At 36.0% G+C, this 16,713-nt stretch overlaps 1 protein-coding gene across 4 annotated transcripts; it reads right to left on the bottom strand.

Annotated features, from left to right (window-relative positions):
• Nucleotides 1-208: 208 nt before the first annotated feature.
• Spg7 (SPG7 matrix AAA peptidase subunit, paraplegin) lies at nucleotides 209-6,019 on the bottom strand. Of its 4 annotated transcripts, none has more exons than XM_075298990.1 (9): nucleotides 5,870-6,019; nucleotides 5,555-5,773; nucleotides 5,170-5,499; nucleotides 4,883-5,117; nucleotides 4,669-4,802; nucleotides 4,072-4,608; nucleotides 3,424-4,017; nucleotides 474-665; nucleotides 209-414 (listed from the first exon to the last, which is right to left on the bottom strand). In XM_075298990.1, the coding sequence occupies exons 2-9, from the start codon at nucleotides 5,672-5,674 to the stop codon at nucleotides 265-267; spliced, it is 2,292 nt and encodes a 763-aa protein (XP_075155105.1). In that variant the 5' UTR covers nucleotides 5,675-5,773; nucleotides 5,870-6,019; the 3' UTR covers nucleotides 209-264. The 4 variants fall into 4 exon arrangements, with proteins under 4 accessions (XP_075155105.1, XP_075155106.1, XP_075155104.1 ...); XM_075298991.1 differs by having other exon boundaries at nucleotides 5,863-5,984; XM_075298989.1 differs by having other exon boundaries at nucleotides 5,555-5,948.
• Between the last annotated feature and the right edge of the window lie 10,694 nt (nucleotides 6,020-16,713).

A 16,713-nucleotide genomic window follows, 5' to 3' on the forward strand; every position in this document is an offset into this window, starting at 1 on the left:
TTTTCATACACATACTTCGAATTGGCCTTCTACCGTTGAACTCTGTAAATAAAGTGGAACCACATAATACATCTTCAGCTCATCTATTTGAGGTCATTAAACATCATTCATGCTGTTGTCTATGGTGTAAAAAACGAACAGAATACAACTTTCAAGTTTTACAATTTTCAAACTTTTAACGGAACCTTCAAAACGAACGACATTATCCTTTGTTTTGTATTCAATACTTTATTATATAAAATAAAACAACAATAACAAATACAACTATTTCGTATCTTCACTTAAGTTCTTCAAAGTTTGTTCGAACTCAACTGGTTCTACAGTACGTTTTGAAGCATCATATGCGGGTGGACCAATCAGATTAACTACTTCTTCATAGTTTAACGTTTCTTTCTCCAGTAATGCTTCAGCCAGCTAAAGAATACAAAAACAATTAGAAGATATTTATTAGAACGCGGGTTATTCATAATTACCGTTTTCAATTTATCGCTGTTATCCTCTAAAATCTTTCGTGTCTTCTCGTATGCACTGGAAATAATTGTTCTCGCTTCCATATCAACTACATTTTCGAGAGCCTTAGAGTAGGGTTTGTAATATGTTCCAGATTCTTCAGGGTCTTGGATGTACATTGGTCCTACTTTATCATTCATTCCAAATTTTTTCACCTTAAAATAATTTTATTATATACTACATGATTGACAAAACAAACAAGGAACAAAATAATATTGCATACAAAATAAATAGTTATGTGTTATTTTATTAACCCGATATGTAATTGTAACTGCACGTGGTAAAAATGAGTTTTGTATCAGATTGCCCAAAATTCATAACTACAACAAGATTGAAAGTTTATAATTTTATCTTCACATCATATCCATGGAAGAGGAGAAAGTCAAGCAATATCCCTGACAAAATTTTGTATAGAAATAAAATTTTGACAAAATTTTCTATAGAAATAAAATTTTGACAAAATTTTCTATAGAAATACAATTTTGACAAAATTTTCTATAGAAATACAATTTTGACAAAATTTTCTATAGAAATAAAATTTTTACAAATTTTTCTTTAGAAATGAAATTTTAATTTCTATAAAGTCAATAAGTCAACATTTTCTCGTTTTAGGTCATACCAAGATATATTTAGGAAGGTATTTTCAAGCTATCAGGTGATTACAATTTTTTCATTTGAGCAGAACTTTGTCGGTATTTGCTTAATGGCATAGGCGTAGCTAAAGGGGTTTTATGGGTTTGTCATCTCCCCCTACCAAATACCGTGCAGTAGTTCTTTAAACTATGATTATAACAGGTTGGCTGATAAATCCCCGGTCTGACACATAGATGGCGTCGCTAGTATTAAATGCATATTATTTTTATATAATACCAACCTTCAAATGATTCGTGTCAAGTCTGTAAGTTAATTAGTTTGTGAGATAGAGCGTCTTTTGTGAAGCAACTTTTGTTATTGTGAAAAAAAATGGAAAAAAAGAATTTCGTGTTTTGATATAATACTGTTTTCTGAAGGAAAAAAATCGGTGGAAGCAAAAACTTGGCTTGATAATGAGTTTCCGGACTCTGCCCCAGGGAAATCAACAATAATTGATTGGTATGCAAAATTCAAGCGTGGTGAAATGAGCACGGAGGACGGTGAACGCAGTGGACGCCCGAAATAGGTGGTTACCGACGAAAACATCAAAAAAAATCCACAAAATGATTTTGAATGACCGTAAAATGAAGTTGATCGAGATAGCAGAGGTCTTAAAGATATCAAAGGAACGTGTTGGTCATATCATTCATCAATATTTGGATATGCGGAAGCTCTGTGCAAAATGGGTGCCGCGCGAGCTCACATTTGACCAAAAACAACAACGTGTTGATGATTCTGAGTGGTGTTTGCAGCTGTTAACTCGTAATACACCCGAGTTTTTCCGTCGATATGTGACAATGGATGAAACATGGCTCCATCACTACACTCCTGAGTCCAATCGACAGTCGGCTGAGTGGACAGCGACCGGTGAACCGTCTCCGAAGCGTGGAAGGACTCAAAAGTCCGCTGTCAAAGTAAAGGCCTCTGTTTTTTGGGGTGCGCATGGAATAATTTTTATCGATTATCTTGAGAAGGGAAAAACCATCAACAGTGAGTATTATATGGCGTTATTGGAGCGTTTGAAGGTCGAAATCGCGGCAAAACGGCCCCATATGAAGAAGAAAAAAGTGTTGTTCTACCAAGACAACGCACCGTGCCACAAGTCATTGAGAACGATGGCAAAAATTCATGAATTGGGCTTCGAATTGCTTCCCCACCCACCGTATTCTCCAGATCTGCCCCCAGGGACTTTTTCTTGTTCTCAGACCTCAAAAGGATGCTCGCAGGGAAAAAATTTGGCTGCAATGAAGAGGTGATCGCCGAAACTGAGCCCTTTTTTGAGGCAAAACCGAAGGAGTACTACCAAAATGGTATCAAAAAATTGGAAGGTCGTTATAATCGTTGTATCGCTCTTGAAGGGAACTATGTTGAATAATAAAAACGTATTTTGACAAAAAAATGTGTTTTTCTTTGTTAGACCGGGGACTTATCAGCCAACCTGTTATGTCATTGAATTAAATATTCTGGTTTCTTCCCATCTACAAGAATTTATTTTTTCTCTTTTTGAGGTATCTTCACAATGAGCATACATTGTAGGTTTTACCCCTTACGAAAATGTTGCTAGCTACGCCAATGTTTAATTGACAATTGTGACAAATAAAAATAAAATTATTTTATACCAACAATTTTGAAATTTTCAATTTGCTTTAAATTTATGGCAGAAAAGTATCGAAATAAATTGTCCTCATAATTGATGGTAAGAATTACTTCACTTATTCTTGCGAACCATAACACATAACTTGCGAACCATAACTATTTTAAATTTCCCAATTGTTGAACATATTGTTCAACAAAGGGTAATTTAATTTAATTTGACTGACAATCAAAGTTTCAATATGGCGACTGACATTTTTTTATACTAAAACTACCTTACTAAATATGCCTTGGGTCATACTGTCAAAGTCGATTGTGGGTAAATTCTCCCTTTTTAGAAGTAGAAATTTTTCCTTGTTAGTGCTAGCTAAAAATATTTAAAACTTCGACACATTTATAATTCAAGGGTTATTTATACACCTAAATAAATTGCTGCTTTGGAAGTGATTATAAAATAATAAATAAACAACAAACAATTGATCAAAAACTGCAAAATAAGAATTTTTTGATTTGACAGTTGTTTTAATAGTTTTGTTCAAATTTTTGTAAATTATTTTTGGGCAACTATCATGCAACATACTACAACACAAATTCTTTATATGTGGATCTATATCCACTTCGTCTGGTCCACTCTTTATCGGAAAATGTTTGTATTTAAAAGGCATTCGTATGACAATGATAATTTACCTGCGCATATGCCATTTTTGTTACTTTCTCCAAATCGTTTTGGGCACCTGTTGTTATACGACCAAATGTCAAATCTTCGGCTGCACGACCACCCAATGCCATGCACATTTTGTCTAATAATTCTTCTTTTGAATACAATTGTTGTTCGGTGGGAGTATATTGTGCAAATCCTAATGCCAAACTGGTTCGAGGTACTATGGTTACTTTCAAGAGAACATCACTCTTTGGTAATAACCAACCAACTAAGGCATGACCAGATTCATGATAGGCAATCACTTTACGTTCCACGGGGGAAAGCGCATGCGAACGTTTCTCTGTTCCACCTACTAAACGTTCCACGGCATATTCCAGATTTTGTGTGGTCACTTTATCTTGACTATTTCGTGCTGCATGAAGAGCCGCCTCGTTGCAAACGTTTGCTATATCGGCTCCCGAGAAACCGGGTGTCAAACGTGCTAATCGATGTGAATATTTTGAGGGTTCCTCTTCCAGCTGCACTGAGGATAGATGTTTTTCAAAAATCTGTTTCCTTTCCTCGAGAGTGGGCAAATCTATCAGGATGTGGCGATCGAAACGACCGGGACGCAATAAAGCCTAAAATCAACAGAAAGTTTAGGTTTTGATAGAATATTAAGATGGCTCACTAACTTTGTCTAAAACGTCAGCCCTATTTGTACTGGCTAACATAAGAACTCCTTCCTTAGATGCCATACCATCCATTTCGACCAAAAGTTGATTCAATGTTTGCTCCGACTCACCCGAACTTCCTTGACTAAAGCCTTCAGTACCAGAACGCTGTCTACCAATGGCATCAATTTCATCAATGTAAATAATACATGGGGATCTCTTTTTACCCTCTTTGAAAAGATCACGAACACGGGCAGCACCCAAACCACCAATCATTTCAATAAACTCTGATCCATTCATACTTAGGAATGGAACTTGGGCTTCTGTAGCAACAGCTTTTGCTAACAAAGTCTTACCGCAGCCGGGAGGTCCCAATAGTAAAGCACCTTTAGGTACTTTGGCACCCAATCTTTGGTATTTTTCGGGATCTTTCAGATAATCTACAAACTCTTTAACTTCTTGCTTTGCCTCCTGCAAACCGGCCACATCTTTGAACAGGACTCCCCGTCCTCCTTCGAAGGGATCCACTAAGGTGAATTTAGCTCTACCCATTTGAGTCTGAAAGTGTGCAAGAGATTAAAAATTTGAAAGCTACAACTTTTCACAATATCTACTTACAAACGAATCCATACTTAGGGGACTCTTCATGCCTTTCATTCTTGATGAAAGTGCCATAAGTAAACCAACAACTAGAAGTAGGAGGAGAATTCGGCCAGTGACATCACTTTGGCGATCATATGTAACGGGAACGCCTATAAATATAAATAATGAGGTAAATATGATTCAAATGCTTAAAGTTTGACTTGCGACTTTTTCCCTTTAACTTTCTTACCATCAGAAATTCCCAGTCGCTTTTCAACATCACGCAACTTTTCTTCGAATTTCGAAACATCAGCCACTGACATATGAAAAATGGTGGAAGAAACTTTCCTCCCCTTTACTATGGCGCCGTCGTGTAATATTATGGTTACCATTTCCATGTCTGGGCGGATTATTAACTCTTTAACTTCTCCCGCAGCTAACATGTGATGTACAAATTCATTCCAGGAAACATAGCGGGTGGATGCCTGTTTTTTATAAAAGTAATTAACACACAGAAACATTTTCAAATAATTGAACTACCTCGGGGCGATCACTTCGTGGTGACAATATTAGCGATATAAATGCTACAAACATATAAATGGTGAACATCCACATTATTGTTTTAGTCAGAACTGACTTGATTTTGTCATCATTATCATTTTTATTGCCATTCTGGCCACTACCACTACTCCCAGTGTTTTTTCCGGTGGGATCAGATGATTTACCATCGCTTTTATCACTACTGCCCGGTTTTGGGGAGTTGGAACATAAACTAATATGAAACCTTCGCACATCATGCGGAGACAGTCCCGACGACCTGGATATTAGATCCACTACCGCTTTATACTCATCTTTGAATTGCTTGAGCTATAAGAATAATATCAAATTAGAAAACTCTTTCTAACTCTTCCACTGAACTCACCCTTTTGCCAGTTAACACTGTAGAGAAACAATGTTTGGTAGAAGTAGGTGGTAGTTGCATATAATTGTTTCTGCCAACAATGCCATTTATTTTATTAATATTTCTTAACGTTTTCCACATAGCTGTATCACATAATACAACTTTGGCTGAATTTCGCAATCTAGACGACAAACCACAACAGCCAAACTATATACCGGCACAATCGAAAATTCACTATTTCTATATGTCAAAACACGATAAAGGTTACTGTTATGAAATCTTCAATTCTCAATAACTTTAATTATTTATGTATTATTAAAATCTATTACACTGTACATTGTGGTTGCTGCTGCTAGCTTGATGATGGATATGATTACGTCTTTCCAACGATTCCACCAAATTGAAGAAGAAGAAGTAAATAATCATACCCTTAGACGATCATATGCTGTCAGGACATATATCGGGACCGGCATCGTAAAAATTGACGCCGTTTAAAATGCGTTGGTAAGACGTATACTTGAATTGGTGATGATGGAACGACTTTTAATTGACAAGTAAATTGATTTTTTTTTTCAATCATAGTTTTACATATGTAAAAATACATAATCTACCCAAATATCCATAATATGTATCCTAAAAATACATAATCTACCTAAATATCTATGGAAAACATACTGTTATTTTTAAAATATTTTGTACACAGATCACAATTTGACTCGGCTCCATTGTCTGAAAACAGCTGATCAAATGTAACCTAAATAAAGACGCACTTTCTTGTAATACACGCTCAAATTATCCCAATAAACACAGGATGCAACATTTTAAGCCTAGTACTAAGATAACGTTTTCGCACGAAAAACTGTCATACTGCATATAAAAAAAGTTAGCGCGGAATAAATGCGGAATCTTTGTTTTGAGCATTTTTAAACACACATTTGTACAACCCTGGTTTTCTCACACGAAAAAATAAGCAGGCATATTATTTCACATAAATAAGTTAACATCCGTGCGTTTGAGACCCTATTTACGGAGATATGCTTAATACTAAGTTCGTTTCTGCGAAAACGAATATCTTCATTTATCTTTGTATATACCCTGTCAGCATTTCAAAATTCCATTTCATCCTCATCGCTGCCACAGACCCGTAAGTGACACTGAAACAATCGCCAACTGTGATGGGGGAAGCGTATGAAACAGTATGAAATGTACATGAAAGTATTTTGCAATCACTATTGTTACAAGAGCCATTTTATATTTTGTGAAACACCAAGCGCAACTACCCTGCCAGCATTTCAAAGTTCCATTTCATCCTCATCGCTACCACAGACCCGTAAGTGACACTGAAACAATCGCCAACTGTGATGGGGGAAGCGTATGAAACAGTATGAAATGTACATGATAGTATTTTGCAATCACTATTGTTACAAGAGCCATTTTATATTTTGTGAAACACCAAGCGCAACTACCCTGCCAGCATTTCAAAGTTCCATTTCATTTTCATCGCTACCACAGACTCGTAAGCAGCGTTGCCAATTTAGCATTTTCTCGCTGGATTTGGCTTTTTTTAAAGTCGTTTAGCGGGGAAAAATGAATTTAACTTTTAGTTTTTTTTCTGGCTTTTTTTCATTACCGTTTTAGCTATTTTTGGCTTTTTTATTTTCGACATGTTTCTATTGAAACATGGATTAACCCTGCCAGCATTTCAAAGTTCCATTTCATTCTCATCGCTGCCACAGACTCGTAAGTGACACTGCAACAATCGCCAACTGTGATAGTATTTTGCCATCACTATTGTTACAAGAGCCATTTTATATTTTGTGAAACACCAAGCACAACTAGCTTCTTACAATTTATTTAAATAAAAACAAAAACAATGTTATTTCGCTTAAAATTGTGAAAGGTATATTGGTGAACAATTTTTTACTTTCCAAATGGAATAAAGGGATAGTTTTTCAAATATTTTTCCAGACACGCTGTCTCCATTTGGAATAAAAGCACTGGCTGATAGACGCTACAACATGTAACTTGCAACTCAACATCAATCTTTTATTAATGCATAAAAATATGTTAAATGTGATAGTCGTATAAATGTTATATTTATGAGAATTTATAAATGTTTAATAAAATTAATAAACATCTAAACAATCGTGTTTTCCTTGACCACAATGATTCTTTTACAACTATGTTAAAATGCACTTTGTCTGATTGCTTGAAGGGGCTCTTATTGGCGTCTTTCTAAACGTATGCAGAAGGGCACCTAATAATTGCACTCATGCGATACTTTTTTGTAGTAACTTGGTGTGGTACAACTTCTCAATAGTGACGGCGCTTTTCTGAGGAGTTTTGGATATCGTGTACGACTGCTTTCGACGTAGTGGGGATTCTCAGAAGCGCTCCCAAATTCAAAAAATGTTGGCAAGGATTTCTTTTGGTAAATTTGTATAAACGCCATGTCATAGTCGCACACTTTGAAATTTCTGTGGAATTCCAATTGTTTCAGTGTTTAGCTGAGTACTATGTTCAGTTTTCAAGCCGAAAACCAGTTTTTTCACGGTTACTTTTCTTAATTAATTAATTTAGAAATATAAAATGATTATCAATCAATTCATTGGATCTTTTCCATCCATTATTTGATAAGACTTGATAAAAATATATAGTCTTCATATATATTTTTGTACTTTTAATTTAGTGTTTTGGTGGAAAAACCGAACATAGTACTCACCTTTAAGCTGAGTACTATGTTCAGTTTTCAAGCTGAAAAAACAGCTTGTTTTCACGGTTACTTTTTTAAATTACTTAGACTATAAATATAAAATGGTTCACAATCAATTCCTTAGATCTCTTCCATTCATTATTTCACAAGACTTCATAAATATAAAATCTTCTTCATATATATTTTTGTACTTTTAATTTAGTGTTTTGGTGAAAAATACGAACATAGTACTCACGTTGAGAAATTGTTGAGAAAATCGGGTTCTCACAAAAAAAAAACAGACATTACCCTTAACAGTAAAATTCAACACATTAGCCATTTTCGATGCGAGCCAATTAAAAATGAGCATTGTTGCAAATACTTTTCAACCAAAATTTTTATTAATGATATCCCCACTTCTAACTGAAAGTCAAAGCCAAAATTCTATGAATTTTGTATAATTTATTCATTTTCATCAAAATAAAATATATAATAATACACTACACTACATAATACACTACAATACTAATTGAAACAAAAATAAATATCTTATTAAACATATCAACAAATAAGAACAAAACATAGCATAGATAATTCGATTTCCTTCCTGTTGGTGTCATAAAACTACATTAAAATTAATTAATATGCGTGCAATTTGAAATTAGGAACGTACTGGACCGCGTGTTAGAATAGATTTGAAGCAGAAGGAATTCACATAATATCCATTTTAAACTGATAATAGGATGCAAATTAAATTGACGATGTGATGCACATATTTATCCAGAAGTTAATGATATGGAATAATATCAAGTTTTTAACAACTTTAATTGGTTGCACTTTGAAATGTTTCTCAAAACTTTTTCTTGTCGATAAGTCACTCAATTTTCATCGGTCAGCTTCTTAATGTTTGCAAGAATGTACATCCAAAGATTTTAGTTTTCTGCAAAAGATTTTAATTTAGTGATTTCTCTAAAATGTTGATTTAATTTTTCATATTTACTTACCAATTATTATAAACTATTTGAAGTAGTTCCAGTTTTCCAACATTTTTTCATCGGTCAGCTGTTTAATGTTTTCAAGAACGTAGAATCCATAATTTTAGTTGGCAAATATATATACATTGTGATTTCCTTAAAATTTTATTTCATTTTTTATTTTCACTTACCTATTATTATGAACTATTTTAGAGTAAATTCAGTTATTTGTCTAAAATTTTCCAATTTTTTTATTTCTTCCAATTGACCACGAACTTCGTTGCCCAAAGAAGTATTAAAAACCACACGGGGTTTTCGTTGCATTTTAGGGTTTTCAAAGTTTTCTCATATTATCTTCAACACCGTTTTAAAGATTGCGTCAATATTTTGGCAAATTGGAAGTAACTCGCAAACAATGTGAAGATATGTTGAAGATGAGCTGTTTCAAATCAAGTTGAATTTGTCAAAGTTTTCTCATATTATCTTCAACACCGTTTTAAAGATTGCGTCAATATTTTGGCAAATTGGAAGTAACTCGCAAACAATGTGAAGATATGTTGAAGATGAGCTGTTTCAAATCAAGTTGAATTTATGTTGAAAATTACATTTACCCTCAAACTGAGGAATTATTGCATTTGAAAAACGCTCATCCTGTGTTTATTGGGATGCGTTCATGACATATTTCAGGATTTGCTGGCAAATATATCAAAGGTAATTTTAGTTTCAATCTAGACGAACGATTCGTGTCGAGTCGATTTTGTGTTTCATGAACAGGCAGTAAATATGTTAGAGCCCCTGAAACTTTCTCCCAAGATGGCTGCGATGATTTTATATCAAGTAGTCCTTCGAAAGTCGGAAACCTAAACTCATATTTACTGGCAATTACTTCGGTTATGACAAACAAAATTTAGATCTGAGTTGGCAATCACTTTCCTAGTGCCTTTCGATACTAGGAATTTGGGTATCGCCATGGACATTAATTTGGGTATATTTCGCATCACAGTTGGCGATTGTTATAGTGTCACTAAAGAGAGATAAAGATTTTGAAATGTTGGCAGGGAATACACCCTTGAATAGTGTTGGACACTAACCGCGAACTGATAATAGGTTAGGTTAGGCTAAAGTGACAGCACGATTAAGATTCAGGCTCATTTAGACTATTCAGTCCATTGTGATACCACATTAACTAAAAGTACCTATTACATGTGGGCACTTCTAGTTTTAACCGCTGAACCTTCTCGATTATTTTCTTCTGTTGAACCAACCAGATTGTTCCAAAAACATTATCAGACTGCTTAAGTTAACGTTTTTCAGGTCCGCCAGTAATCTAAAGCTATATGCCCCTAAAATTTACTTACGCCTTACACAAAATGCAGGACACTAACACAAGAGGTGTTTAATTGATTCATTTTCCTCCGCATCGCGATAGCTCATACAATAGTCCCCAGCAAAAAAATTTGGAAGTTCTTCCAAAGGCACAACTTTAAAAGCACTTCCAGAAGATGAATGATGTTCTTTATTTTAACTACCCAGGAATTTCTTTTAATTCAATTTTTTATAACATACCTTTTTTATATTTTTAATGGGTAATTTCAACTTTTTTTGTTTCAAATAGGTTAAAAACAGAGTAAGAATTGATAAAATGGTACAAATTATTTAAATTTTGTCGAAAAAAAATGCTAAATCCAATCTGAAAAATTGTGAATTTTTTAAAATATTTGAGGTTAAACGTTTCCGAGAAGCGTTAGAATCCATTAAAAAATATAAAAAATTAGTTATTTGACAAAATATCACAGAATTTTTTAATTTACATCCATAACATTGAATTCGGATCACACCTAAAGAAGTGATGCAAATTCAGTGCAACGGCTGTTGAAATGGAGGACTTCCGTCCTATGAAAAGCCCATGTTAAATTCATCGCTTCTGCGTCAAGTTTGCACCACTTCCGGATCCAAAAAGAACATTTTCATTACTTTTTTGGCGACGCTTTTTTTGCTGGGTCATTATACTTCGCGCCAATAGTTTTTGCAAAATCGCCTATCAGGCAGCGGCCCGTTAAGCAGATATCAGGAGTGATATCTGACGTCTCAAGAACACTAGCATATCTAGTGTGCGGTTTAAGTTTAAATGGGGCCATATTTGCTTGGTGTCGTTACAACCCTTGCAAGGTTGACTGTCTGAGTATATATTAATGCCAACATTTGTGTGGAATATTACTTCTCAGCTAATTCACCACCTCTCTTATTGCTAATATTTCAGCCTGAAAAACATTACAGTGATTAGGTAATCTTTTCGCTATTCGAAGTTCCAGATCTTTAGAATATACTCCGAAACCCACTTGTCCATCCAATTTGGAGCCATCAGTGTAGAAATCTATATATTCTTTATTCCCCGGGGTCTGTGTGCACCACGTCTCACTGTTGGAGATTAGAGTCTCAAACTTTTTTGTCGAAAAGTGGACTAGCCAAAGTGTAATCCACTACGTTAGGCACATCTGGCACTATTTTGAGGACCGAACTGTGACCGTAACTTTTTTCCGACCACAGCGATAGCTCGCGCAGCCGCACAGCCCTTGTTGCAGCCTTTGTTGCTGTTTGGCCAAAATGTCTAAAGGCAATAGATGCAGCATGATATTAAGGGAATTTGTTCCTGTCTTGCTGAATGCGCCTGAGATACACAAGCACGCCATACGCTGAACTTTGTATAAACTTGTCGGCCGGGCACCAGACCACCACACCATATAGCATTATATGTGTAACCACTGCCGTGTATAGCCAATGCACAATTTTTGGTTTTAGTCCCCACGTTTTTGCTATTGCCTTTTTGCACGAGTACAAAGGTACCGTTGTTTTCATCGCCCTTTCTTCAATATTAAGTTTAAAGTTCAGCTTCCTGTCCAAAATAACGCCAAGGTATTTTGCACACTCAGCAAAGGGAATTGCAATACCCCCTAAGGAAATGAGCCTAACCGTTTTGCGATCTTTGCAGTACATGACTAGTTCTGTCTTTGCAGGATTTACCCCCAGATCATTATCTTTTGCCCATTTCTCAGTCATACGGAGGGCTCTCTGTATAATATCTGATTGTGGATGGGAATTTTCACCACTTTTATCCTTTCTTTTTTAAGGAAACCAGAAGGTTGTTTATAGCAACATTCCAAAGAAGAGGTAATAGAACTCCTCCTTGGGGAGTGCCTGTGTTCACATACATTTGTATGTTTGCTTGTCCTAGTGTGGCTGAAATACGTCGCTTCGTTAGAAGTTCGTCTAACAGCCTAAGTATACCTGGATCAACATTCAGAGTTGTCAGTCCATTTAATATGGAGCTCAGATGGATGTTATTGAACGCCTCTTCGATGTCTAGAAACGCCACGATTGTGTATTCTTTGAAAGTTAGTGAGCTTTCAATAAAGCTGACTAGTTCATATAATGCGGTCTCAGTAGACCTGCCCTTCGAGTATGCATGCTGTCGTTTCGAGAGCAAACTTGAATTGACGCTAGTTCTATGATAGATATCTATCTTCCTCTCCAGAGTCTTAAGTAGGAATAAGGACAAGCTGATTGGTCGGAAATCCTTCGCACTCGAGTGAGAGCCTTTTCCCACTTTAAGGTGGGTACTATGTTTGGTTTTCGAGTTGAAAACCACTTTATTTTCGCGATTACTTTTCCTTATATAATCAAAATTATAAATGAAAATAAACATATTCCTGTAAAGTCTCGCCGAAATCTTTAGGAAAAAGAAACTGCGCGTCAAGTAAGTTAATTTTTCTGCTTCATATTGAAATGTTTTAATAAAGTAACCGCGACAATTTCAACGCGAAAACAGAACATAGTACCTACCTTTAGGTATGAACACGACTTTTGTTTCCCTCCACTTTCCTGGGATATATGCTAAGTTGATACATCTTATATATATCGCCGACAACCAGGGGATGATTCTGTCAGTCACTGCTTGTAACTGCGCCGGAGTAATTCCATCAGGTCCGGGGATTTGAATGATCCAAAGCTATTTAACGCCTATTTTATTCTAGATTCCGATACAATTTCCTCGATAGGAAACGACCGCTGAGCTACTGTGGCTACTGACCTCTGATTTCCAGGAAAATGTGTGTCCAATAGTACCTCCAGCGTCTCCTCACTGAACGTTGTCCAATTGCCCTCCGATGTTTTAATGAAACCTGGAGCGGAGTTAGTGGAAGCCTCGGACGTATTCTCAATACTGCTGCAGTAATCATTCCAAGAGTAGGTTAGGTTAAAGTGGCAGCACGATTTATTTCAGGCTTCCATTTACTAAAAGTACCTATTACATATAGGTTAGGTTAGGCTCCCTAGTTTTTACTGTTTAAACCACCCAATTATTTCTTTTTGTTGAACCAACCTGATTATTGCGAAAACATTAGCAGACTGCTTAAGTTAACATTTCCACGTCCGCCAGTAATCTAAAGCTATATGCTCCTAAAATTATCTTACTCCTTACACAAAATACAGAACAAGAGGTTCCTCCGCGTCATGACAGTTCATGCTGTAGTCATTATATTTCACGTCAATAATTTTTGCAAACTCGTCTATCCGGCAGCGTCCCGTTATAGCAGTTATCAAGAGTGATATGTGACGTCTTGAGAACTGTAGCATATCTACTGTGCGGCTTAAGTTTAAATGGGGTCATATTTGCTTGGTGTCGTTGCAACCCTTCCAATTCTCCCATCGGATATTCAATCTTTGAGTAAGCATGTTGTCATTTCAAGAGAAATCTTGAATAGATGTTAGTTCTAAAATAAATATCTGTCAGTCTCTTCAGAGTCTTAAGAAGGAATGACGATAAGCTGATTGGTTTGAAATCCTTCACACTTGAGTGAGAGGCTTTTCCCGCTTTATGTGTGAAAACAATTTTTGTTTCCCTCCACTTTCCTGGAATATATGCTAAGGTGATACAGTCTTTGCATATCGCCGACAACTACGGGATAATTCTGTCACTGTTTCTAACTCCCCCGAAGTAATTCCATGAGGTCCAGGTGATTTGAAAGACCCAAAACTATTTAGAGCCCATTTTATTGTAGATTCTGGTACAATTCCCTCGATAGGAAATGACCACTGAGCCTCTATGCCACCGCCAGAACATGGTTCAACCGTCTGATTTCTAGGTAAATATATATACAATAGTATCTCCAGCGTCTCCATACTGGACGTTGTCCAATGGCTCTCCTATGTTTTAATGAAACCCGGAGCGGGGTTAGTGGATGTTAATACCTTCCGTAGTCTGGAAGCTGGGATGTATTTTCAATACTTTTGAAGTAATCACCCCCAGAGTTGTGTTGAGCCCTTCTCCGTTCTCGCCTATTTCCTCTCAGATTCATCTTGTAAACGTCCCAATCCTTCTGAGCTCTGGTGTACTTTACCCTGTTAAAGATCTTCCTGCAGTTTTTTTCATATTTCTCATGCTACATAGTACCTTCCGTAGTCTGGAAGCTCGGATGTATTTCAATACTGCTGCAGTAATTATTCCAAGTGTTGTGCTAAGCCCTTCTCCGTTCTTGCTTATATCCTCTCAAAATCATCTTGTAAGCGTCCCAATCCCCCGAAGCTCTGGTTGAATTTGCCCTTTTAAAGAGCTTCCTGCAGGATTTTCTCATATTACGGTACTCCGTAGACTACCATGGTGGTCGAATTTTCTCCTTTGGCTTTCTCCTAGAGCATGCAGCTGCCTGCCTGTGAGATATTGAAGAACTTTTTAACTCGCTCCAATCTGTTTTCCTTACATTTGTCTCTAGACTGACGACAGTGTCTCTATTGCTCAATGAAGGATGCAGGAATATGTTTAGTTCATTTCAATTATACAAGCTTGCTTTATATCTTTGCCAGTATATTGCAATAGTTTAAAACCCGGTTTTTAATTCACAGATCTTGTTCTTACCGCTTTCATCAGGAGGACTTTTAAGGCAGATCAAGCAGTGAAGATTTATCTAGAGGAACCGTAGAACCATCCAAATTTTCAACCACAATCACAACAGTCGTTTCGACTGCAAATTTTTGACGGTAGGTTAGGTTAGGTTAGCCGATGTATTAGGCTCACTTAGACTATTTAGTCCATTGTGATACCACAGTGGTGAACTTTTCTCTTATCACTGAGTACTGCCTGATTCCATGTTAAGCTCAATGACAAGGACCTCCTTTCACATTGCAGTGAAACCACTTAGAGAAGCTTTGAAACACTCAGAAATGTCACCAACATTACTGAGGTGAGATAATCCACCGCTGAAAAACTTTTTGGTGTTCGGTCGAAGCAGGAATCGAACCTACGACCTTGTGTATGCAATACGGGCATGCTAACCATTGCAGCACGGTGACTTTTTGCACGCAGAGAAGAAACATGATTGTCACAATCATATTTGAAGAGCAAAATAATATGATAGGAGCTATTTTTGCGGCGACCATGTAACATTTTCACCTGCAAGCATGTTAGCTCAGTGAACATGGTTCTAAGAAAAATACAATTGTCCTCATCTAAAATGTTACGATGTTACAATGGTCACGATTTAAAATGTTATGGCATTCATTCAAAATGTTTTTCTTCTAGTTAAAAGAACATGGTTACAACCTAAAATGTTTTGATCTTTATGAAAAAACTTTTTTCGTCGTCGAAAAAAGGACACCACTTGAGAAAAGAAAACACAAAATTAACTTTATTTATTTGTTTTTATGTATTTATAAACTAATTCATTGTTTATTTGTATTTATAATGCCGTTCAAGCAAACATCATATATTTTTACACACTCTATTTTATTTCAATTTCAACAGTAAGTAATTATACCATATTTACATCGTGCCCATCAAATGTACAAACGCAGACATCATGTAACTGCAAATAAAAATAAATGATCCATATAGCAAAATGCAGAACAAAAAACAGGTACATTTTTTCAATTACACTTTCCTTTTTTGTGTTCACAAAAAACCACGTGCCACTTCTGAATAAATAAATTAACACAAAACACAGTAAATCCGTATTCTCCGTCCATTCCAAGAAACAATCAACACACGACTGACGCGCAAAATGAAAATCGTGTGTACCTGCTCAATGTTTTTATAAAATTCTTTTCGCTGCAAAAAAGTTGAAAAATTAAATGGTCACAACAAAATGTAAATGGTCTTTATGGCCATGTAATGGTTCTAGACATGTCTATACTTAACCTATAAGAATACTTTTTTCCCTGAAAAAATTTAAAAAATTGAATGGTCAGGTAAATGATTTTCCCGACCATATAATGGTCTCAAATTCTATCATTTAAATGATAGAACATGTTTGCGGTATTTGAGAACCATTCAAATGCTTATTGCCACCATACATTTAGACCATACATGGTTTTAGCGGGAATTACATGCTCTAGATAAGCATTATATGGATGCGGCAACCATGTCCAAACATGGTTTTCCTGTGCGTGTGACGGTAGAAAACCCAAAAAAATTGCTAATTGGACCATCTCTGGGCCTAACTCTTGGTTAGGTCATCCACTGG

The sequence above is a fragment of the Haematobia irritans genome, chromosome 3, assembly GCF_050003625.1.
Source record: "Haematobia irritans isolate KBUSLIRL chromosome 3, ASM5000362v1, whole genome shotgun sequence".
Classification (NCBI taxonomy): Eukaryota; Metazoa; Arthropoda; class Insecta; order Diptera; family Muscidae; genus Haematobia; species Haematobia irritans.